Raw genomic sequence first — 24738 nt, forward strand, 5'->3', positions numbered from 1 at the left:
TGAGATTTGTCCAGAGGTCATTGCATAGATACTAGCACGTTGGTGGCGACCCTCTGCAGTGGATCTGTTTGCACTTGGAGTTGCCTCTTGTTGATAAGGGTATGTCCCTCGAGAGGGGTCTCTGGAGGACGCTTTCTAGTGAAGTGGATCTCCAACATTTACTATACATTTACTATACATTTTTGATTCTGGCCATCAAGCTCCTCAGACCCAGTGGGAAGGTTCTGTCTTGCCTGATCCTAATCGCCCCGGACTAGGCAAGGACAACGTGTTTCCCAGGACTTTTGAAACTGTTCCTTTGCCCACCTTGCAGTTTTCCTCCTGATCTACTGCTATGGGAGTCTATCTGAGGAATCTGTGGGAAAATGTACGCCATTGAATTGAACATTTCTTAATCTTCTTTCTGTTGATTCTCCTCCCACAGATTCCTCATCAACGGCCTTCCCCGCTTCTGAAAGTGGTGGTGTGGCTAAATTCTAAGGGTTGTTTAAAAAAAGTGTATGTTGGGCTCATTTGACCAGAATGTTTTTTTCTTCATTCTTCCGCTGGCAAAGGTTTTCCATTGTATGCACTTTTTTTCATCCTTGAGATGGAAATGTATTCGGTTGGCTGCTGCACACGGGAGGAAAAAAGGTGGGGAACTATTTTTATGGGCACAGATGTCGTGGCCGAGGAACACGGGTATAGGTGCACAAGAGCCTAGTAGGAAAATGTAGTCGAGCCATACCATCTCCTGTCGAGATATTCTGAGAACAGCTGGTCGTAGAGTATATCTATCCAGATGAGGAATCCGAGGGGAGAATCTATAGAAGGAACATTATCAGTAAATAATGTTCCCAATTTGAACTTTGCACCTGGATTCACTATCCCGAACTCAAGGAAATGACTGCTGTGGGAGTCTCTCCAAGATATGGAATCTGTTGGAGTACACTATCCATTGGAATAACAAATTAATAACCTTCAGTAGTAATCTTTCTGATGGATGTTCCTCCCATAGATTCCTAGTGAAACACTATCATTCAGCGGGTGTTCCCCACGCCTGAGAGGCTTCTGTCCCACTGCAAGATGGTGGGGCACTTTCTGGCCAACTCTATTTCCTCGGCATGGTGATTCCAGCACATTCTTGCCCTGATGACTTACTGTGTGCTGACTGTGCAGCATGTGCGTCTCAAAATGAGGCTCCTCCAGCTACGCCTGGCGGCCCACTGGGATCAGGAGACTGGGTCTCAGTCGGACAGGATCCTAAAACCACTGCTCCTTTTGCCTGACCTCCGCTGTCGGCTGATGCATGACACTGTTTCAGTAGGAGCCCCTTTTACCTGACCAGAGCCTACCCTGGTGACGACGACTGACTCCTCCCTTTTAGGCCGGGCAAGGGGGGGGCTTCTCTGGAGGGCTATACGATTCATGGAGCATGGTCCAGGACGAAAGCCCTCCTACATATCCATCTGCTCAGGGCAGTGGGCCTGGGCCTGACACTAGAGTCATTTTTGCCCCTAATTAGGCATGAGTCTGTTCTGGTCAGGACAGACAATTCTACTACAATGTTTTACCTGAACAAGCAGTTGCAAGTTCTGTGCTCCCGTGGGCTGCAGCCTCTTCGTGGTTGCCCCCTACTGGCCTTTGGGACCCTCGTTTTCGGATCTGCTGCAGAAGTACTCCCAGGGTCCCTTCCATCTTCCGATCCTCAGCAGGGGCATCCTGACCCAGCAGGGTGGAGAGGTGGTGCAACTGAAGCCAGCCAAACTGGGCCTTCCTCCTCATCAACTGAGGCTTCAGCATGCTCAATTTTCAGATGACAGCTGGGACGACATTCAGCAGGCCAGTAGGCCCTCGAATCGATCCCAGTATAAAAGCAAATGGACTAGTTTCTGCCATTGGGCATGCAACAAGGGTCTGGACCCGGTTACCTGTCCCCTGAATGACATTGTGGCCTTTTCAGCGCAGCTGGCTCGTTCTGGATTTCAGGTGAATACTTGCGACACGTATTTGGTGACCATCTGGGCTTACAAGAAATCCCCAGAGTATGTGTTTTTGGGATCAACCTAGTGTATAAGGCACACCTTGAGGGGTTGTCTAGGCCCTTTCCTCTGGTGCATAGGTTCCACTCAGTATGGGACCTCAATGTGGTCCTTGCAGCTTTACAACGCAAGTCTTTTGAGCCGTTGGCCCCTGTGGACATACGCTTAGTGACACTGAAGACCGTTTTATTGGTGGCTCTCACCTCTGCGCGCAGGTTCAGTGAGCTGCAGGTGTTGTGCTAGTGCAAGCCCTTCACCATGTTTCATGACAAGGTCATCTTGTGCACTCAGCCTAACTTCTCCATAAGAGATTGGGGACTACTCCCCCGGCTCAGACGTCCAAGGCTTCCATCGACTACTTGATGGTCCAGGTCAATTCAGAAGCCTACACGACCATGGGCAAACCTGTTCTTGAGGGGATTCATGCCCATGTGGTCAGAGCTAAGGCCACTGCCGTCGCGTTTCAGAGACCTGCTTCTTGGGATGTCATCAGCAAGGCGGCCACTTGGGCCACGCCGTTGACCTTCTGTAAACACTACAAGAAAAGGTAGGAGTTTGTAGGAAAAGGGGAGCCCACTCTGATCTGCTCACTGAATAAATGAAATATTCTTCCTGCAGCTGTTTCTAGGGTTTCACTGGGACAGAGCTGCTGAAGTCCCAATGTTTGTGAAACATGTGGCGCCACTTAAGCTAGGGTTCCAACCCCAACTTCTCAATTTTCTGTAAACACTACTTGCTGGACACCAGCTCCAGACGCAATGCAGAGTTTGGTCAGGCAGTTCTAAAGAACCTTTTCGCTACATCCTAGATATGAGACAGGTTCTCACAGCTCCACCCTATTTTCTTGTTTAGTGGAATCACCCTCAGGGATGGAGGTAAGCGGATGGTACGTACGAGTCATTAAAGTTAATCACTGTAGTGACTAGAGTACTCAGGCCATAGTCCCCTTTCCTCCATGCGTCCGTCCCACCTGCCCCCGCTAGTATGCCAATGGCTTATATGTAAAATGGCTAACTAGGTATCTTGTGTTCAAAGGGGACTGCGGTGAGGTTCCCGGTGGCGGGGCCTTGGTGGGGCGTTCCCACGCCCGAGGTCTCCCTCCACACGCTATACTAAACTTAAAAGGAGGCAAATGTTTTCACTGCCAAAGGTTACGGTATCTTCCCATGTTGGAGGATGCACACAAGAGTGGGGGGAAAGGGGACTATGGACTAGGAGTACTCTAGTCAGTACAGTGAGTAACTTTATGGTATTCGTTCTGTAAATATTTACTTACATTGGCCTTAAAACTGTATTGGGCGGAATAGTTCTATACAATGAAGATAATTGTGCTCTGATTCCCAGTGCATGGTAAATAGTTGGATCCTTTTAAAATTAAGGTTTTGAGGCTCTTTGTACGCACCCAAATAAATTCAAATGTCAGTTTCCTTTTAATATCTTTGCACAGCTTGCTCCAGATCAAGGCCTTCAGCCTGCTGACCAGCCAACGGATATGAGGCGGCGGTGTGAAGAGGAAGCACAGGAGATGGTCAGGCAAGCAAACACAACAGTAACGGGCCAGCCTTGTGTGGAAAATGAAGGTCTGACAGATCTCATCTCTAGACTTACAGCAATACTTTTACAGATAAAAGTAAGTTACAGATATCCACCTTTCCCGTCCCTAACTGCTCTGCTCAGCTCATTACATATAATCGATCTTTCCCTAGCCAACATTCAAGACTGCGTTGTTTAGAAACTAAATTCAATTAAAATGTGTTTTTCTGTTTTATATACTGATAATGGCTGGATCCCCTTCACAACACCTTATGTTTACAGTTTATATTTTTCACTTAGCTGTGGATGTGGTAAGATATTTCAACGTATTCTTTGAAATGCCTTGCCAACCCTTTTTTTTACCTCTGAGCACCAAGGTTGAGCAATTGGTGTTTAAATGGCCTGTCCATAAGTCAGTACCTTTGATGAAAGGAAGTCAGCGTTTATTCTAACAAAGTCTTTAAAGGGAGTAAACTCTCACAGGAGTCATTATACGAAAGCAACATAAGGCTCTCAAAAAGAATGGAGAATGTGTTTAAAAGACCATGGTCACCAGCAGCAAAGGCGGTCCCTGGTTTGGCATGAACAATGATAATGAAGAAAAAGTTACAACCGAGAAAGGGGACCTTAACATTGCCATGTGTAAAGCATAGCCAGAGACAAAGGTGACCTAAGGCATGGGTTAGGTGTAGCTGCACGGTAGTCAACACAGGTCGCTGGTGGTGTAGATGATGGAGCAGCAGTGCAGGTGAGGGCTGCCTTAGGTTCCCCAGATTCCCAGGTGTCTGGGTTAAATGTTCCTTTGGTTTCAATGTAATTTCTAACCGTAAACCAGAGTAACTTCAGCGATGTGTCTGCACAGAGGCTGGAGCAGAGGCAGCTGACACTCACTGAGGCTTCGACTGTCTAAGATGAAAGCGCTCCTTGCATAAGGGGAGCAGTTCAAAGTAAAGAACCGAGACACTACCTGTTACCTGTCAATTGTCCAGTGCTCCAGTCTTTGTGTCAATCTGAATAGGGCAACCAGAGTCAGCAGGTGTGTGATTGCGTTCCAAAGAGGTGTCTCTGCCGGATTGATCAATTCAATGGTGGTGGGCCTTTAGTCCATTACCGGTGCCTGGACCCAAGATGGCAATCCACCGGGTGCCTGACATCAACCCAGTCAGCTGCAATGGTTCGAAAGGGTATCTGAAGTGATAGAATCATCTTGGAGGTGTCGCCTCATCCCTGAAACAGGAGTGACTGCTTTGCATCTTGGAGAAGGAAGAACAATGTTGCTTTGGCTTGTTGTGGGAGTGGGATCTCTTACAATGTTTCTCCTCATATTTCTTCACCATACTCCTTTTTTGGCAAGAGTGAGATATCCTCCTAATACATTTTGGCAGCATGGCTTCTCTTTGAAGAACATTGCCATGTACTTGTGGGCAAACGGGTAATATTTTGCAGCAGAGTCAAGGATGGGCTTCTGGGGTGTTCCTCCCCAAGGCAAAGGTACACCTTGTGGGATCAGAAACCGACATCTATCCTGCCATTCGGCATGATGCAGTTTTTTAAAAATTGGCATTCTGGAACTGCTTACTGAGTCTCCAGAAAAAGAAAACTGAGGTCATGGTACGCCAATGACTACAGATGTATTGCACTTGATATTACGCCTGGTGTCATGGTTGCACAAATTAGTCGAGCGTAACTGCATGGCACCCCTCCCTGGGTGGCTGAATGTTGCAGAGAGCACCTGAGCTTTTGGGGTTTTGTTTCTGGGGCTTTTAAACAGTACAATTAACACACCAAAGGGCCAGAATTTGGTTAACTAGTGCACAATACCAAATAATTTGACACATAAGATACAGGACAAACAATGTATGTCGTTCAAAGAGCCCCTCGCCAATAGCATGCATAACCCTCCATCCAAAACTAACTGACCACTTGATGATCGACTAGCCCTAGACGGAGGTGTTGAGCCGCCTGTGTAGGGTTAGGGGACAGAGAAGAGACAGACTTTCCTTAAGCTATGGCTGAAAATTTTCAAAGACAACAGTGGCTGTCAAATTAGGAAAAAAATAAAAAAAACTGGAAAACAATAGTGCCCGGATTGTGAGCTTAAGTAGAAGAAAAACTATTTTAATGCTTCTACTTATTAGCCCGAAAATAAAATGTATCAATAGCACCCAGCATCGGTGCAAGCCACACCCCTAGGACACTGCTGAATCACAAACAAGGTGCATTATTTAATCAGCCTAACTTGGAGATGGTTGTCCCTTTCATACCAAAGTAAGCAGAGCTGCAACCAGTTGGGAGTTTTATTTGAATTTATAAAGCGCACTGCGGCCCAGAGGCCCAGAGGCATTGTGGTGCAGTTATGCAGGATTCACTTTGATACAGTAAAAAAGAAAAGCAAACTGAGAGGAGAGGAGACATTACATGGTTCATTGCATTGCTACAGTCGGTATGTTCCATGGTTACAGGGAAACTCCCTCATGAACAGTCTAGTTGAAGAGGTTTGTTTTCAAGGCTTTTCTAAACACTGTGAAGTAAGTTTCATTTCTAAGCTTAAGTGGTAGTAGGTTCCAGTTTTTGGCACTAACACAGAGAAGCTGGCACCACCGGCTTTGGCTCTTTTGAAGGCTGCGACTGAAAGCTGGTGTGAGTATTGTCTGTATGGGTCTGTTTGCGGGCGCCTGGCCAATTCGTTCTGACAGGTACATGGGTGCTGACTGAAAGAGGCATCTGTGGGTGATGGTGAGGGTCTTGAACAGTGGGCGTCTCTTCTGGCCTGAGAGATATGCTGTCTCCTAGGAATACTTGGTGCTGCTTTGAGTGTTATTTTGTATAGTTTGCAGTTTGAGATTTTTTGATGAAGTGCCTAGGAGAAGGACATTGCAATAGTCCAACTTGGTGCCAATGGTGGCTCTGGCTTTATTGAGGCAGTTTTTGGCAGAGAAGTATGGTTTTACAGCATTAATGATTTGGGTTGTGAGAGCAGCCGATGAGATGGCATTGACTTGACGCTTCATTGAAAGGGTGGAGTCTAGGTACACACCCAGGGTTTTAACTGCCGTAGAGACCGTGATTACAGTATTCTCAATGCTGAAAGTACTGTATTGGCTGTCTAGTTTGTCAGGATTTCCTTGGAGCCTACCAGTAGAATTTCTGTTTTGTCCCAATAAGGACATAACTCGTTAGCCTCCATCCGGGCCCGAATGAAAGCATCGGTCTCTTGAAGAGTGTTAAGGTCTTGCTCATAGGAGCCGGAGAGCGGGAGGAGAATGTGTCATCGGCATAGTTTGTAAATGCAGTGCTGTGCTCGTCCAAATCGTTAGAGAGGCAGTGTGAAAAGATTGTAGAGGGTGGGGAAAGTGCATGAGCCTTGTGGGACTCCGCAGTTGATTGGGTGGCCGAGGCTTGGTCAGAGAAGACCCTCATGGCTCTACCTTCCAAGAAGGACTTGACCCAGGCTGTGGCCTCCTGGGAAAAATGGGCAGCCTTCTTGAGGTGTCTGCATAGAATCTTGTGGTCGACCAAGTCGAAGGCGGCCGACAAGTCCAGGAGAAGGAGCAGCGCAGGCTTCCCTTTGTCCATTATTTCAAGTAGCTGATTCTTTAGGTCTAGCAAGGTTGACTCTATGCCATGACGTGGACGGAAGCCAGATTGCCTTTTCCCCAGAATATTGTGCGATTCCAGATGAGATTGGATCTGTAGACATGCAGCTTTATCTTAGATTTTTAACAAGAAAGGCACAGTGGTGATTGGCCTGTAATTGTTAGGGGAGTCCGGATCAATGGTGTTTTTTTTTTTTAGCAGCAGTTTAACCCATGATTCCTTGAGGGAAGGAGGGACGATGGCTGATTTGAATGAGGCATTGATAAACGTTGTAAGAAAAGGAGATGGAGGCTCCACAGTCTTTAATCAAGCTCACTGGGCAGATGTCACCCCTGCAGAGAGAAGGCTTGATATGTCTCATGAGCTGTAGGACTTGAGGTTCGGTTATCTTTTGAAGGCAAAGGCTTTTAGGTTTGCTTTCAGTGAGGTGTCGCCCGATGCTGACCCAATGACTGTAGACCTAGAGCCGGGAACAGTGATTTTGGGCAGGGTGCTGAAGTGAACCTTCATTTTCTGAAGGGTGTTTATTTTGACTAGCATGGCATGTTGGATATCGTTGCACCACAATTTCTCTTTGAGTGTTGTTGTGTGGAGGAAGGGGGTACGATAAGTTCTTTGAATATAGAAAACAACTCTTTAGACTGGGATTTGGCATTGTCGATTCTGAGGTTATATGAGGCTGCTTTGGCTACTGTGATTGCTTTTGTGTATTGTTTGGCAATTGTTTTATAATCCTCTTGTGAGACGTCAGAGGGACAGGATTGCCATTTGGTGAGTGCTGCACGTTTACAGGCTCTTAATTCAAGTAGGTCTTGGGTGAACCATGAATTGGCGTGTTTAATGGTTTTAGCTCTTTTGTTCTGTAAGGAGGCGATGGCATCTATCACTTTTTTGAGTGGCGTTGTAAAGCTCTAAAAGCTCTGTAGGGTTGTTGGAGAAGGGTTTTATTAGCGCAGAGGCTTCTATGTAGGGTAGAAAACTTTGTTGAGCAGTCGTTTAGATATCGCCATGGCAGATGGCACTGGTGGGCTAGGATTAGCAGTGGCTCTGGCTGGTAAGTGGAAGTGTAGGAGATGGTGATCGGTCCATGGTGGTGGTGTATTAGAACTGATGTCAGCTGCACAATTGTGATAATTTATCCAATCCAGTATACAACCTTTGATGTGGGTCGGGTTAGTGAATTTTTGGTTAAAGCCCATGACGAAGAGTGCTCTGGCAAAGGCTTTCCCTTTCTTATCTTTTGGGTCGCTGAATCCCAGATTGAAATCTCTGGTGGTGTTTTTTTAGATTGTCACCTAGAGGGTGTAGGAGATTGCCTTGGAAGTCACGAGGGGGGCCCAGAGGGCGGTAGACGAGGTGGAGAGTTATTGTCGTTCGGTGAAACGGCTTCAAAGTTTTCCGCAGATTTGATTTGTCTAGAATTGAGGGATTCCTAGACAATGAGGGTGACGCCTCCTCCTTTATTGGAGGTTCTATCTTGAGGGAATATAGTTTCTCCAGCATGGGGTCTGGCATGGATTCACATGCTCATGAATATTCCCCGTCGTCAGGCAGGGAATCCTCGGTAAAGAAAAAAAAACAGTATCAGTTTCGTTTCTGATCTGTCTTTCGTAGTAGTAACCAATCACTGGTCTCTGCGTCATACTGACCACAGCCAATGACTGCCCTCTACCTAAGCACCGCCTCTGGCAGCCATCTTCAGATTTTTACCGCACGTTCATGTGTTGGGATCCTCGTGCTATTGCTCTCGAGCGTTAGTGCTATTTTTTCACGGTTTTTGCTCAAAAACTTCGTTTTTTCGGTCAAAAGAGCCTCAAGCTCCACCGACTCTCCATCCGATCAACGGGGACCCGTGTCGGATTCGTCTGCGCCCCTCAAGGGTGAAGATTTCGTCGAGCTACGCTTTTGGAGGACTCCAGAAGCTTCTCAGGCCCGGACATGGCCCAGGAGAAGGGAAGCTCGACGCCCGGAAAGCTGTTCAGGGTCTGCCCTGGATGCCAGCTGCAGAACGTCTTTAAGGAGGATGAACACTCCTTTTGTCTCTACTGCTTACATGAGGACAAGACGCACGTGGAGAAGGACTGTGCGTTTTGCGGCAATATGTCGGAGCGGACCATGAAGGACCGCCATCAACGTCTCGCCAACTGGCTGGAAGGGAAGAGCCCGTCAGGCGAGAAGAAGAGGAAGAAATCCGAGCGGTCTTCTAAGACCTTTGAGGACGCCCTGGCGACGGGGGTCCAACACAAGGCCAAGCACCGCGAGTCCGCTGGCACCGGGAGCGCCGAACGGTCGGGCTCTACGGGCGCCAGGCAGGGCGCACCCTCCCCGGCACCTTCAGCCACAAGCCAACGCTCTGGGTCGGGTAAGAGGAAGGGCGAGCACCCGGCAAAGCTCCTGGAGAGGCCCCGGTCGAGCTCGAAGGCCCCATCGGAGGGGGAGCGAGGCAGTGTCCCCCCCCTCAAGGATAAGGCGGTGAGCGCACCTAAGGTGGTGAAGGCCTTAATCCATCCGGCCAAGCCCTCTATCGATACTGTCGCGGCGACCCTGGCTCAGCCTGTGGAGGCTACACCAGTGGTGGCGACCTCGGGGCTCAGAGTCTCCCTGCCACCTCGGAGGGAGTCCTCTTTTGTGCCCATCTATAGGACCCCCGTGAAATCCCCGGCGGGGAAGAAAAAGGGGGGCAGGGCGTCGTCGTAGATTCGGCTTCAACCTCGGAGAAAGAGCTGATCTAGGTCTTAAGCCACGGCCTTGGCGTGGAAGAAGACCGGCCCGTCGGGATGGATCCCGACGCAGGTGACGACATCGTCGAGGGTGCCGACGGGGCCCCTGATCGCCCGTCGGATTCCCCTCTGCCAGCGCCGCAAGACAACTCGGCAGCCATTTTGTTGGCTATACAGTCCTTATGCTCAGAGATAAGGACGAGACTATCGTTGCCGATGGAGGAACCTCTCCCGTCGGGGGATCCTGAACCGGGACCTTCTGGTGTTCCCCCGCCCAAGAAAAGGATTCACCCTCCACCTCCTTTTCAGCCGTCGCGCACCGTCCAGCCCTCCTCCCCGTCCACCCGAGGGGATGATACGGGGACTGACACGGCAGCGACGGGTACGGACGACGAGGTATACGACAAGGATCTACCGTCGTCACCTCCCACCAGGGCTTCTCCGCCCGACGAGATTGGTTCGTTCCACTCCATGATCGCCAGGGCATCCGAGCTTTTCCAACTCTGCCCGGAGGAGAAGAAAAAGGAAGGATTCCTTTATCAACGGCGCAAGGCCAAGAGGAAGACGGTCCTCGCGGTGCCTCTACTGGACGACATTTGGGATGAGGGCCTCGCCCTCCTCAAGAACCCTTCCACTACGCCAGCTAGAAGAGACCGGTACGAGAAGAAGTACCGGGTCCCGGACGCGGCCCCCCTGTGCCTCCGGGCGCAGCCTACCCCGGACTCCGTCGTCTCCGCGGCGGCCAGGAACAAAGCGGGGGGGGGGTGCGGCCTCCACATCGACTTCCCCACCGGACGGCGAGGGAAAGAAATTGGACACTATGGGACGCAGGGTCATCTCGTCTGCAGCGACGACGATTAAAGCGGCCAACGCCTTGGCTATCGTGGCCCGCTACGACAGGGAGCTATGGTACAATCTGGCTCCCCTGCTGGACTTCCTACCGGACGACAAGAGGGCGGATTCCCTGGAGATCCTACAGGAAGGTGAGGTGGCGTCGGACCACGCCATCACTATTGCGACGGACATCGCCGACACTGGGTTTCGCCAGTTGGGCAACGGCGTGTGCCTTAGGCGGCGTGGATGGCTCAAGGCTACGGACTTCCGTCAAGACGTACAGACCAGAGTCCTGGACATGCCGTTCGATGGGAACAACCTGTTTGGGAAAACAGTGGACGATTCCCTTCAGGCCATTAAAGCGGACACTGAGACGGCCCGGGCCCTTGGAGTTCTGCAGCAACGACGGACGCCCTTTCGGAGCAGCGGAGGCAAGGGCGCCTCCAAAGGTTCCGGCGGCAGTTTCTCCACCTACCGTCAAGCGGCCCGCTCGTCGTCTCAGGAGGCCTACAGAGGACGAGGCAAGTCTGGCGGACCCCGCCGTCGTTGCCAAGGAGGTCAAGGCGGCAAAGCCTCGTCGAAACAGGATTGAACCGACCGTGGGGTCGGGCCCCCACTGATGCACCCCGGTGGGAGGCCGGCTGGCGAGCTTCGTCAGCGTGTGGGAGTCCATCTCCACCGACGGTTGGGTGCTGGACGCCTTAGCCCGGGGCCACCTGCTCGAGTTTCAAAGAAGGTGCACGCACGTCCCCCCCGTGGCCAGGAAAGAGCTTCACGTCCCCCCCGTGGCCAGGAAAGAGCTTCACGTCCCTCAGCTTCTCCTGGAGGTAAGGGCGATGCTCAGGAAGGGCGCCATCAAACTCGTCCCAAAGAGGCTTCGGGGCTCCGGAGTTTACTCGAGATACTTCCTCTTGAAGAAGACGACGGGAGGATGGCGCCCCATCCTAGACCTGCGACGTCTGAACAAATTCATCAAGGCGCAGAAGTTCCGGATGGTCACCCTCCAGCACGTCCTGGGTCAGCTGGAGGAAGGAGACTTCCTGTCGTCGTTGGATTTGGAGGATGTCTACTTCCATATTCCCATCCTAAAGGGGCACCGAAAATTCCTCAGGTTTGTGGTCCAAGGGCGTCACTACCAGTTCAAAGCCCTCCCCTTCGGACTACTGTCGGCACCCAGGGTATTCACCAAGTGCCTTGCACCGGGGCGGCGCAGCTGCGCCGCGAGGGGATCCACGTCTACCCCTACCTGGACGACTGGCTCATCCGACCCAAGACGAGGGAGCTCGCCGTGGAGCACACGGCAAGGACCGTCCAACTTCTCACGGACCTGGGATTCTCCGTGAACTACGCCAAGTCCCACCTGGTACCCGCGCAAAACGCACTGTTTCTGGGAGCGAAGCTCGACAGTGTCCCTTCTGGCCTCCCCGTCGGAGGAAAGGACCAGGTCCATCCTGGGCAAGGTACAGCGGATGTTGGCTTCCGACGCGGCCAAGGTGAGGTCCATCAAGTCCCTCCTCGGAATGATGTCTGCTTGCATCTACCTCATTCCCATGTGCAGGCTCCGGATGTGCCCGTTGCAGGAGTTCCTGGACGCGCGCTGGATCCAGACGACGGGCGGCTTCGAGGAGAGGATCACACTCGACGAGAGTTTCCGCCGAGCGGTCCGGTGATGGGGCAACCGCGCGCATCTGACGGCGGGCATGGACTTCCAGACCCCAGACCACCAGGAGACAGTGACCACGGATGCCTCCCTGGAAGGGTGGGGAGCGCACACCGAAAATCTGCATGCGAGAGGCCTTTGGCTCCCGACGGAGAAGTCCCTCCATATCAACGTCCTGGAGCTCCGTGCAGTGTTCTGGGCCCTCAGGTCCTTCCTTCCGTCCCTCAAGGGCAAGGTGGTGAGGATCTTCACCGACAACACCACCACCATGTTTTACATCAGGAAACAGGGCGGAACCAGGTCCCCAGCACTGTCCAAGGAGGCGCAGGACCTGTGGCATTGGGCCGTCGCCCAAAGGATGTTTCTGGTGCCGTTTCATCTGGCAGGGATAAAAAACACCATCGCCGACTCACTCAGCAGGGAGCTGCGCTCGTGCCACGAGTGGGAACTACGGCAGGATCTAGTGGATCGCCTCTTCCGACGGTGGGGCACACCCCAGATCGACCTGTTCGCGACGGCAACGAACTCCAAGTGCCGGAGGTTCGCCAGCAGGTTTCCCCAGGCGAGGAGCATGGGCGATGCTTTCTCGTTCCCCTGGGAGGGCCTGTTCCTCTACGCGTTCCCTCCTTTGCCACTGCTAATCCGGCTCGTCAACCAGCTCAAGAGGTCACGGTGCAGGATGATCCTCGTCGCACCTGCGTGGCCGAGGCAGATATGGTTCCTGGACCTTCTGGACTTGTCAGCGTCCCCGCCAATCAAGCTGCCGGTGGACGCGGATCTACTCTCCAGGGAAGGAGGCGCCATCCTCCACAACGACCCGAAATCGCTGAACTTGCAGGCCTGGCTCCTGCATCGCTAGAGTTTGGAGGATACGACATACCGGCCGACTGCAGAGAGGTTCTTGCAAAGGCCAGGGCGTCCTCGACTCTTAAATGCTACGGACACAAATGGAAGAGGTTCTCTGTCTGGTGCCACGCACAGAAGATTAACCCTCTACGGATTACGGCTCCTCAGGTACTGCCGTACCTGCTGACGCTGGCCAAAGCTGGTCTGGCACACGCGTCCATAAAGATTCATCTTGCTGCGATCTCCCGATACACCAGAACCACGGGGCGGACATCCTTGTGGTCTCATCGTCTGGTGAAAGAGTTCATGAAGGGACTGTTCAGATCGTTCCCGCCGGTGAAGGCTCCGGCCCCGGCGTGGGAGCTCAACGTGGTGCTGACCAAGCTCATGGGACCTCCGTTCGAGCCTCTGCACTCGGCCCCGTTGAAGTTTCTGTCGTGGAAAACAGCGTTTCTTGTGGCCATCACCTCCGCAGGACGGGTGGGAGAGATCCAGGCCCTTTCCTGCAAGGCCCCGTACTTGACTTTTCACGACACGAGGGTAGTGCTCAGGACGCACCCCTCCTTCATGCCCAAGGTACCGTCGGACTTCCATCTCAACGAACCCTTGGTGTTGCCTGTGTTCTTCCCGTCGCCTTCGTCGCCGGCTGAGAGGACTTTGCACTCGCTGGATGTGGCTAGAGCGCTGAAGTTCTACGTGGACCGCACAGTGTTTTCGGAAGACGTCACAACTCTTTGTGAACTTTGGACCTGTCAATCAGGGGAAGGCTCTCTCGAAGGCTTTGATTTCCAGATGGCTCTCCGGCTGTATCATGTACTGTCATCGGTTGGCAAACCGACCGCTGCCTGGCCGTCCGAGAGCCCATTCCACCAGAGCGATCGCAGCTACCACGGCGTTCCTTTCTGGTGTGCCCCTGCTGGACATATGTAGGGCTGCTACGTGGAGGTCGACGCACACCTTCACGAAATTCTACTGCGTCGATCGGGATTCCAGGGAGGAGTCCAGGGTCGGCCAAGCAGTGCTGCGCAACCTGTTCGCCTAAGGTGAGCCTGGTGAGGAGGTAAGATGCTTAATGTTGAGTTGATGTGATGCTTAATGTTGAGCCTTTGCCACCTCCCGTGGTTGTGCATGTGTGTACTGCTATGTATTCTTTATTCATGAGCATGTGAATCCATGCCAGACCCCATGCTGGAGAAGGAACAAGTTACTGACCTGTAACTGTTGTTCTCCAGCATGGGTCTGGCATGGATTCACATGCGAACCCTCCCGCCTACCCCTCTGCGGCTCTTCACTTGGTCATACTGCCACTTCAGGTGCTTCCAAATCTGAAGATGGCTGCCAGAGGCGGTGCTTAGGTAGAGGGCAGTCATTGGCTGTGGTCAGTATGACGCAGAGACCAGTGATTGGTTACTACTACGAAAGACAGATCAGAAACGAAACTGATACTGGTTTTTTTTCTTTACCGAGGATTCCCAGCCTGACGACATGGAATATTCATGAGCATGTGAATCCATGCCAGACCCATGCTGGAGAACAACAGTTACAGGTAAGTAACTTGTTCCATATCCAGGTGGGAGGGTGTGGCAGGTGGCTGGTCAAGATGCTTCATGTATCCAGGTTTCAGTAATGGCTATGGTATCCAGATCAGAAATCAGGTCATGAATCTCTGTGGCGTGGGCTGGTATGGACCGTGCATTGATGAGAGCAGATTGAATTTAGCGGGTAACTGGGGGTGGGGAGGTCTGGTATTTATGTTTAATGTGGTTTTTTGAGCATTCCAATCCTTATGGATTGTATATGTAGTCGTGGTACAAGCTGGTGTGGAGTGTGAGGGCACAAGGTGAGTTTGCCTTCCTAGAAGCCTTTAAGGAGTGGATGAGGGGTGTCTCGAGTGGGCTCCTAGCCGCTGGTTCCTCAAATGGAGAGGCATAGGGCTGATAGGGACCAACTGGGCTGTTTGTAGCTTACGTAGAGGAGTAGTTTGGTGAGGTGAAATGGTGGGATCTATGGTAGGCGTCCTCCCTGGTGGGACTGGTATGCCTTTGAGCAGTGCAGGGAGGAAGGGTGTAGGGGGAATCATGTTGGCGCAGGCCAGCATTGGCGCCATGCTGGAGAGCAATGTGGGCAGGACAAGGGCAGATGAACACCTTATACGGGGGTTATGCGTTTACAGGGCACAATACGGTGACTGGCACAGAAGTGTGGTAAGTAGTACCTGGGTCAGGCTACCTGCTCCTGTGGCTTTAGGTTGGCATATTAAAAGTACTAATACTGAGTCGTAGTATTGTGACCGAACAATAACTTGAGAGCTTACCAAAGAACAATTTTTAATTTGAACATCATCAATTTACACATATTAATAATGCTTACACATGCTGGGTAGGAAGCAGTGGGTACAATGTATGCTACGGCCAATAGATTTACCAAGAGCCCTTACCAGTGGATACTTGCAGGAGCATATATGGAGAGTCGACTGGTACGGTAACTTGGGCACGTGTGAAGCACCACTTAACAACAAAGATGTTCTTTCGCCAGCCAGGTACATGTGATGGGGGAGATGGGACTTATGTGCCCATATCATAGCGTGTAGTTCCAGGCCGGGTACTGTGGGGGTCTCAGTCATGCCATGTGGAGTTCCGGGTGGATTAAGGGAATGAGGTTTGCTGTTGAGACATCCTAGTGTTCATTACCAGGAGTGCATCACATGTCAGCAGATACAGGTGCTCCCAAGGTCAGTGTGTCATTTTCAGGGGGTCCCTCTTGTATTCCTGTTCCTGCATAAGGCCTTAGGATGTCTAAATTGATGGGGAATTGGGTTTTGGGGCTTAGTGATTGTGAATCTATATTTCCTTTAGGATTAAATGGTTTCCCTGTTTATTCTATGTCTGGGTATGTCTTTGGGACACTGCACTTTGTTGTGCAGGCTTCTGGGTACTTACCTACTTGTTAGGTTTTGTGGTATCCTGGTTCTCCCCACACCACGGTTTTTTCTTGTGTTTGGGTGACCTTGGGAAAAGGCCCACACATAGACATTGGGGTTTGGAGAGTCCTTGTATAGGAATTTTTGTTTTTAGAATATAATTGTTCTTTTATAACGCACTTGATACCGGAGAGGCTTCTAAGCGCGAGACCGGGATTCGAACCTGTGTTGCTATGCATTTTCTTGCTTCCAAGACAAACCTGTTCCCAATGAGCTATCCTCCCAGCTATACTGGTGTCTTTTGGATACTGTGCATTGTTTAAAGTACTTATTTGAACTGATGGTGTTGTGTGATATTATGGAAGTATATTTTTTTGTATATCAGAGTGGTGTATTTTCTGGATTTGTGTATGGACTGTTATCTGTGTCGACCTACTACCCATATTTGAGAGTTGAGCCTCGTCGCTCTGACTACAGTATCCAAGTATGAGAGGTTTGGCTTCCCTTGTCGGGTGATTTAGCTTCCCCCCCCCCCCTAGGGTAAATTGTTGTAGCATCCTCAACAGAGGTTGGTACAAAAACTGCTTTAACAGAAACTTTATACGCCTTGGCGTGGAATAGCTGGTTGAGCCTATAACGGACCAAAACAGATTTCCTTTTGCTCAATACCAATCAACTAAAGACTAAGATGAGAACTTCACATTTTCACATTCCTATTTCTTCCACCAAGGGTGACAGTGAACAATGTTAAATCATTGAGTGCCATCTTTGACTGTCCACCCTCCAGATCTTCTCACACTAATGATATTGTGAATGCATCTTTTTTATTTGATTTTAGGCAAACTCCATGTGTGTACAACTATGCCTGTAGTATAATTGGATCATCCATTAGCTATTGTAATTTTCTTTTTATTTCATCGTCCCCCAGGTCCTACAAAATAGTGGGAAGAATTGTGCCCACATTGCACTGGCACAAAGCCCTGTATGGTGTTTCACTGTTGATCACAATGACAGTCAAATGTTACATCACTAGTAGAAACTTTTGATCCATCAACAAATACCTAATTTCTGTGCCTGACCTTAAACCGAAAAAAGTAATGGGCTTCTTTTGCAGGTCCTGGATTCCATGCTGTGGAATGCTCAGTCTCATGAAAATCTCTTGCTGTTTTGTTAAATAAAAAGTTTATATTTCAGCACTGAGATGCCTGAAGGTCTTTAATACTTAACAAATTCCGAGAAATTAAGTCAATCAGTTCTGTGTTTATAGTTGTTAGCAAGACCGGCTTAAATGTTATGGTTGGATGCGGTAGCAGTCTGTTTTAAAAAGATGTCTGAAGAGGGTCCTATATGTGCATTTCACCGGTTGGAGTTTCTAAAGTCATTAAAAGGCTTCAGAAGGAAGGATTTTATTGTTTTCTCATATTGACATTTGAAACTTGAACTGACTTTTTTGATGGTGTGTTAATTTGAATGTTTACCTTCTGTAGTTCTCAATGTGGTTGCGATCTCCCGAGCAAACTTGTTAGGGAGCTGCAGGCTCTGGTTCTTTTTTGAAAGTTTGCACCCTTCAGTTTCATGCTGTTATTTCTGCCTAAGGTAGAGTTTGAGTTGTATCTTCTTCAGCAGATCTGTCTGCCTGTTTCCTTTCCACAACCTCATTCTTCCATGGCGGAGGAATCTTTCTACATATTGCACTTTAAGAAGGCTTGTAGTTTATTGTGATTCAGATGAATGAATTTGGGAGCGATCAACAGGTTCTTTGGTTGTTTGTTCCAGGAAAGGAAGAGCTCTCCCTAAACTATCTCCTGTTCGATTTATATTTTTGTGCATTAAAACCTGCTAAGAGTTGCTCCACAAGGAAAAGCCGCCTGGCCTCTGCATATTCTTTTAGGGCTCATTCAGCAATGTGCTGCTCAATGGATTTCCTTTGTTGTCTCTGTCACGCTGCCACCTTGGCTTCCTTATGTACATTGCCAATCATTCTTGCCTAGCAGCACTGGCAGGGAAGGATTCTAGCTTTGAATTATCTAGCCTGTAGCCATTCTTATTGTTCTGGTTCTCCATTCTTTCATGCATACATCTTGGAGAAAGGTATCCATTAAAAAATTGAGCTACTTTACTTTTGTAATGTTCTTTCTGCTACCAAAAATGTATTTGTTTTTATCAGCAATGGTATCATCCTAGCCTTTGGATGACCTTGTAAAGCGTGTGCTCGAAGCTTCAGGTACAAGATTGAAAAGGTGAAGTATCAGGACAGGCCTATGCCTTTAAAACATCCTCAAAATGAGCACCTGCCAAAAAGGGTTTCAGTACTATGGTCTCTTTAGCGGAGTAAGGATCAATGGAGAAAGATCTAATCCTCCTGCATGAATAAACCCATCTAGAGAGACTCGAAGTGAACATTTGGCTAAAAAGGTGCTTAAAAGAAAGTTGCCCAAACATGTAATACAGCTGTTCTCATATGTACATTCAGACACTTGACCTGACATGAACTGAAATGCACATCTAATTAAATGTGAAGTGTGGCTACTGAAGTCTTTCGTGAGCTACTATTGTGTGCTCATCTGGGTTATTTAATCTCTTAACATCTAAAAACTCACTGCCAAAATGCTACTAAAGGAAATGAGGCGTAAAGGTGTTGCCAGCTTCAGGAGAATTGCGTCCATGGCAGTCGCACTTTCTGATCAAAACTGAAACGGGTGCAGACCTTTATCAACATCCCAGGGGGCTGCATATCTGTACAAAAACAGGTGTATACCTCTGATAGAATTCTGTTCAGCAAGGAAATGAGCAGCTATGATAGCTGATACATCGGAGTTGATATTCCTGTAATCGGTCAAAAGGTTATACGGGGGAAATCACAAATGCCATTCTCCAAAGAGCCTACTCACATGTGAAACCCAAGATTATCTGAATAGATTTTTCATTCCTGGAACCCATAACCCATGAACCGCGAGAAAAGTCCCTTCTGAAAGGGAGATGACTGTAAGGACAACCCTCCAGACTGGAAAAAGATGCTAACGGGCAAGAAACCAGGAGTTCCTGCAGACCACTCGTCCTAATCAACAGCCAGTATTCCATCCTCCATAATGGGGTGACTTCAACCATACAAGCCTGGTATTTATACACATTAAGAAGTAGTATCAGGATCCTTGAAAACAGAAAAAGAATGGCAGTGTGTTGCGCAGTGTTTACAGGAGGAGCAGTAGACTGAGCTGCAGCAAATCTACAGCTTTGAAAAATCTGCACTCTATTTTCTTCAAGGAAGGAGGAGCGTGAATCACAAAACTGTTTCCACCACGGAACACGCGCAGTGTGTTGTGCAGTGTGTTTTGAGTACTTTGGAGTACCATCTGGAAGTTGGTCCTGTGAGGAGCTTTGTGACATTTAACATCTGCCGGCTCTTTCGTTGGAAGAACTATGTGTTGGCATCGCACTTAAAGAAGGGGTGAGTACCTTTTCTATCATCTGTTGGTACACAATGTACTCTCTTCGTAGAATGGCAAAACACTGAGATGTGACGATAGCTGAACAACCTTTCGAGATGGCTAAAAATATTCCTTTACCGGAGTGCCCCAGACCCAAAAAGAGGTTAGAGGGTAACCCACCCCCAATTCGATCTGCCGATTCAAGAGGGAAGGAACCCCAAAGGGGGCGTGGTGGGAAACAATGTTTCAAACCTATTTCAGTATTCTTAAAAAATCAGGATAAATTGAGAAATTCCTTGGGAAATGAGGTGGACTCGACAACGCTTCAATCAATGCTGACGGCCCCCATTTTGACCCCCGCCCAATATACTCGGAACAGGAGGGGAAGTGATTTAGACTCTACCGGAACATCATACATCTCGACTCATGGGCCTAGGCCTAACCAAGCAAGAGTACAAGATTCCCCAAGTGCAAACAAAGATCAAGAGATCTCAATCCTGAGCGCTGAGAAAGCATTGTTTGCGCTAAATTGTGCTTTATGATAGGACATATATAACGCGCCTATACACACAAGTGTTTCCCTGTTTACCACTCTATATGAATTACAAGTTCATTCGGTTACCCTAGCTTCCATATCAAAGAAACTGCAAGCGGTTTCAAACAAAGCTGAATTAAAAGCCCATTTCATATCTAAATCCTCAAAAATACCATCTGGACCATGTGACCTGACTCGGGCAATTGAAATGCTAAGGGAATCAGACATTTTGTCGCCCGTTCTCTGTGACTCATCCGGGGGGGTACCTACAAGTGTGTTGTGCTATTTTACCACCCTCTCCACCAATGCAAGTTAAACAAAAATGAAAACCCTCAAATCAGCAGGAGAAAAAAGCTAAAAATTGTATGTCTTTGCACAACAATAGGCAACCCTCTTGTAAATGTCTTCACAATTTGACAATAAAAGAAGCCTTTGCAAATTCACACTCTTTATCGAGTGTACAAAGGGAGCCTCGAGCATCAAAGATACTGGTTTCTTGAAGGGGAAAGCCTCGAAACTGGTCCTTCCACAGAAAGTAATCACAGGTAACTGTTCTGAGGTAGAAAAATCATCAGACTCCGACTCTTCAGTGTCTGACCCTGCAGAACGTCGGCAGTCAGATTCCGATGCAAGAAATGACTGGTCACAGCCTTCCATTTCTGATTAATATGAGGGAGGAAATGGCAAAAAAAACCAAATAAATTAAGAAAAGCCTTACAATGCTTTCAGGGACAACTAGAGACACTTAGAACAAAGAAGGCGGAGAAAGCATTATTATATGACACACTGGTACTATGTAAAAGCTAATAAAGCAGATGGATACCTAGCCAGTCAATTAAAGGGAAAAAAGGGGACTCCGACAATAATAAAAATCAAACGATCGGGGTCACGAGAAAACAACAAATTAAGATGGGGGAAATCTTTGGGGAGTATTATCGGAAGTTGTATGCATCAGATAATCCCTCGGAAGTACAACAAGAGAAAAACCTAGCAAATTTTCCTCTACCGCAGATAACTAAAGAGGAACGGGCAGAATTGAATGAGGACATTAGGGAAGAGGAGGTAAAAAAAGCCATAAAATCTACCAAAAAACAAAGCCCTGGGCCCGGATAGATACCCGTCCAGCTTCTACAACAAATGTAGTGGCATACTGACCCCAATTATAACTAAACTATTTAATACATTCAAAACAAAGGGAAATATAATCCCATCCATGAACAAAGCCAGATTAGCAGTTTTCCACAAACCAGGGAAAGACCCGAAAACACCAGGGTCGTAACGACCATTATTAATAAATATAGATGCTAAAATAATTGCTAAAATACTTGTTAACATACTTGTGCATCTCCTCCCGAAACGAATTGGTCACGACCAAACGGGCTTCATAGCATCCAGACAAACATTCGACAATATCCGTTGTGTTACTCATGTGGTAGAAAAAACAGGAATAACCAGTCACCCAGCAATCCTGGTGTCACTGGACACAGAAAAAGTGTTTGACAGGGTCGGATGGTCAATGCTATTCGACACACAGAAACATGGGGTTTGAACAGAGTATATCACCATGGTTCAGGCCAACTCTGCAACACCATTGAGCCGCATAACACTAAACGGTATAGTGTCTGGCAAAGTAGAATTAGGACGATGAACCAAACAAGGGTGCCCCCTATCCCAGCTAACGTACGCTATATAGTTATAACTGCTACTAATTAAGTTATGGGAGTCAGATCAGCAGACGGGAATAGTAATGGCAGGGCGAACTCATAAAACAATGGCATTCATCTAATGAGACAACTGGAAGAATTTGGAGTGATATAGGGACTAAGAATACAGTAAAAAAAATCAGAGATGTTAAATCTATCAGAGGACCCAGAGATGATGAATAGATTGGAATTGACCACAGAGCTGAAGCAAGCTAGAGCGGGCATTGTGTACCTGGGGATAACACTTACAAAAAAGATGAAACATATGTATAGGGAAAATTACCCGCAGCTACTGGAAAAAATGAGAGCAGACCTGATGAAATGGAACTAGCTCACGATTACATTTTGGGGGAGAATGACAGTAAAGATGGTGATACTACCAAGACTAACATATTATTTTCAAGCTTTACCCATTAAAGTTCCAAAAACCTTTTTTTGCTCCCTGAATAAGGCCATTATATCAGATGAATGGAAAAGAAAGCCACCAAGGGTAGCAATGGCAACACTTACGGCACCAAGGAACAAGGGGGGGTATGACTTTCCTGCACTTCGCCAGATAGCATGAAGCGGCACAATTACAGGTAATGAGGGAATGGCTAAAGGAAGACTAACATAAAATGTGGACAGGGCGGATGCGGGTTCGCACCTCCACAGAATATTGTGGATTGACAAAAAAGACACCCGAATACCAGAATTGGTGAGATACTGGGAACTGGAATTGAGACCTGGGCCACTATCGGTAAAACCATCAGTTTTTCCCAATGTTCGGAAATCCAGAATTTCTTCTGGGAATGGAAAGCGGCATTCTGGAAGTGGGAAAAAGTAGGATGCCAGAAAATAAGGGACATGTTCCAGGGACAATCGCTTAAAACATTTGGGGAATGCAAACAGGAAATAGGACTGACAGAGGGGGATAGATAAAAATACATCCAATCGAAACACTGGCCAAGCTCCCCAACAATGAAAGAAGCGGCCACGAGGCAGTTGACGCCATTCGAACAATTTATAACCTCAAACTCTGGATCAAAAACATACTATCCAATATCTATAAACATTTGAATATTTGAATGATCGAGGGGAGTGTGTTCCATGGGACTATGAGGAAATGAGGGAGAACATTGGGAGAAACCATACCAAGAAGGGGGTGGGGGAATACCTGTGGGAAACCACTCCCAAACTAACCCACTCTATACAGCTGAGGGAGATGTGGATTAAGGTATTAATGCAATGGCACTACACGCTAGAGAGGATCCATGCGATGTTTCCACAAGCATCCAACCAGTGCTGGAGGGGATCCAAGGCAGTAGGAGATTGGTGACATATGGAAAACCTGACCAATAATCCAACAGTTCTGGGGGGAGGTCAAGAAACTGATGCATATGGGGGACAAGACTTGGCTATGTGTAATGGTAATGTGGGAACTGGAGTCGCAAATACCCACAAAATCACAGAAAAGAGGATTAACAACCTTGCTAATAGCGGCGTGGCAAGCGATTGCACAACTATGGAAGCAACAAAGCCACTACAATGCAGGACTGGCTACAAAAAGTGTGGAGCTTTGTGGCACTGGAATGGGTAACATACAAAATCCAAGGGGACCAGGGAAAATTCAAACAGGAATGGGGTCCAGTCCTGACATATTTACAAGTGACTACATGGTACAATGGTGCCCGCACAAGTTCAGGATCTTGGACATAATCTTCAGAAGGACCATGCAAAGAAAAGATGCACAAGTAAAACTTCTGGGGGGTGGGGAGTGAATTAGATGGGGGGGGGGTAAATTTAGAACGGTTAATGTTGTGCAATGTTTATTGGAAAGCAAAATGTTTAAAATAAAGTGGCTGGTGACTCTGTGCAGGGAGAAGCCCTGGATTCCACAAACACTTCTGTGCAGAATCTAAACCAAGCTAACTAATCCGTCCTGAGCTATACAGTCTCATTTTAAACCGAGAAGGATAGTTAGTTTGCATCCCACGATCAAAGGTTGGATGGGAAGGAAATGCATGGTGGTCCTCATATGTATGACTGCTCCACATGGGGATCTAAGCTTGGGGTCCAAAAGGGGCAGCAGATGTTTGAGGAGATGGTGACTAAGGAAAGCAGGGGGACGCAGCTTTTAGAGATAATAGAATCAATGAAAGAAGCCTTAGAGCAAAACCCCACAGAACCCCCTCACTCCCTGCCCCTCCTCCTCTGAAAATCTTCAACCCTACTATGGTTCAGCAGACACATTGCATCAAAAATTGTGTAGGCTTACTAAACCACTGTTAACAAAAGCTAGGGAAGCAAATGTAGAGAAAAGGGGATCACAGCTGAACGAATTGATAGACACGCTGAAAGACGCTGCAAAACATAATGCAGCAAGGGCATCCTTCTCTAAAGTACATCAAACTAAATTTGGTGCAGTGGACACCGTATATCACAAATTATGTAGGTTATCTAAATCATTGTCCTTGAGTGGGAAATCCGAGGTAGTATGTAAGCAACTTCCGTATGCAAGTGGCGCTAGGGTTGGTGACGGTAGGGGGGAATAGATGGGCGATTGGTCATCATTAGTGCCTCATGAAGGTACGGAAAGTGGGATGAACCTGCATGTTAAACGTTATATTACGATGGAAAACTTGTTTTAAAGACGATCCACGTTTAATTCTAAATAGAGCAGCAATTTTGTTACTTTTTTCAGAAATCCCCAATCTTTATGGTCTTGGAACAAGGCATATAGAAAGAGTAGAATTCTGACATCCATTTAGAACTGATATTGTCACTATTCACATGGGGTCCGATTTGGTGGCAGACATAATTCTGCATGAAATCAAAAAATAGTCCATAGGCACCCCTCTGCGAGAATCACCACGGCCAATTGACCTGTTCTTTGGCAAGGTACCCACTCAAGAGTCCGCAGCCACACTTTAGCTCACTGTACCTTTCACAGATGGGGAAA

At 48.2% G+C, this 24738-nt stretch overlaps 1 protein-coding gene across 2 annotated transcripts in view; it reads left to right on the plus strand.

Annotated features, from left to right (window-relative positions):
• Positions 1 to 24738, plus strand: part of LIN9 (lin-9 DREAM MuvB core complex component) — a 1337113-nt gene that overhangs the window by 1148106 nt on the left and 164269 nt on the right. For both annotated transcript variants that reach the window (XM_069608684.1, XM_069608685.1), the window contains one exon: positions 3469 to 3651. In XM_069608684.1, coding sequence (XP_069464785.1) covers positions 3469 to 3651 — 183 coding nt within the window. The remainder of the gene's footprint in view (positions 1 to 3468; positions 3652 to 24738) is intronic.

This window comes from Ambystoma mexicanum, chromosome 4q (assembly GCF_040938575.1).
Source record: "Ambystoma mexicanum isolate Mex_15411 chromosome 4q, UKY_AmexF1_1, whole genome shotgun sequence".
NCBI lineage: Eukaryota > Metazoa > Chordata > Amphibia > Caudata > Ambystomatidae > Ambystoma > Ambystoma mexicanum.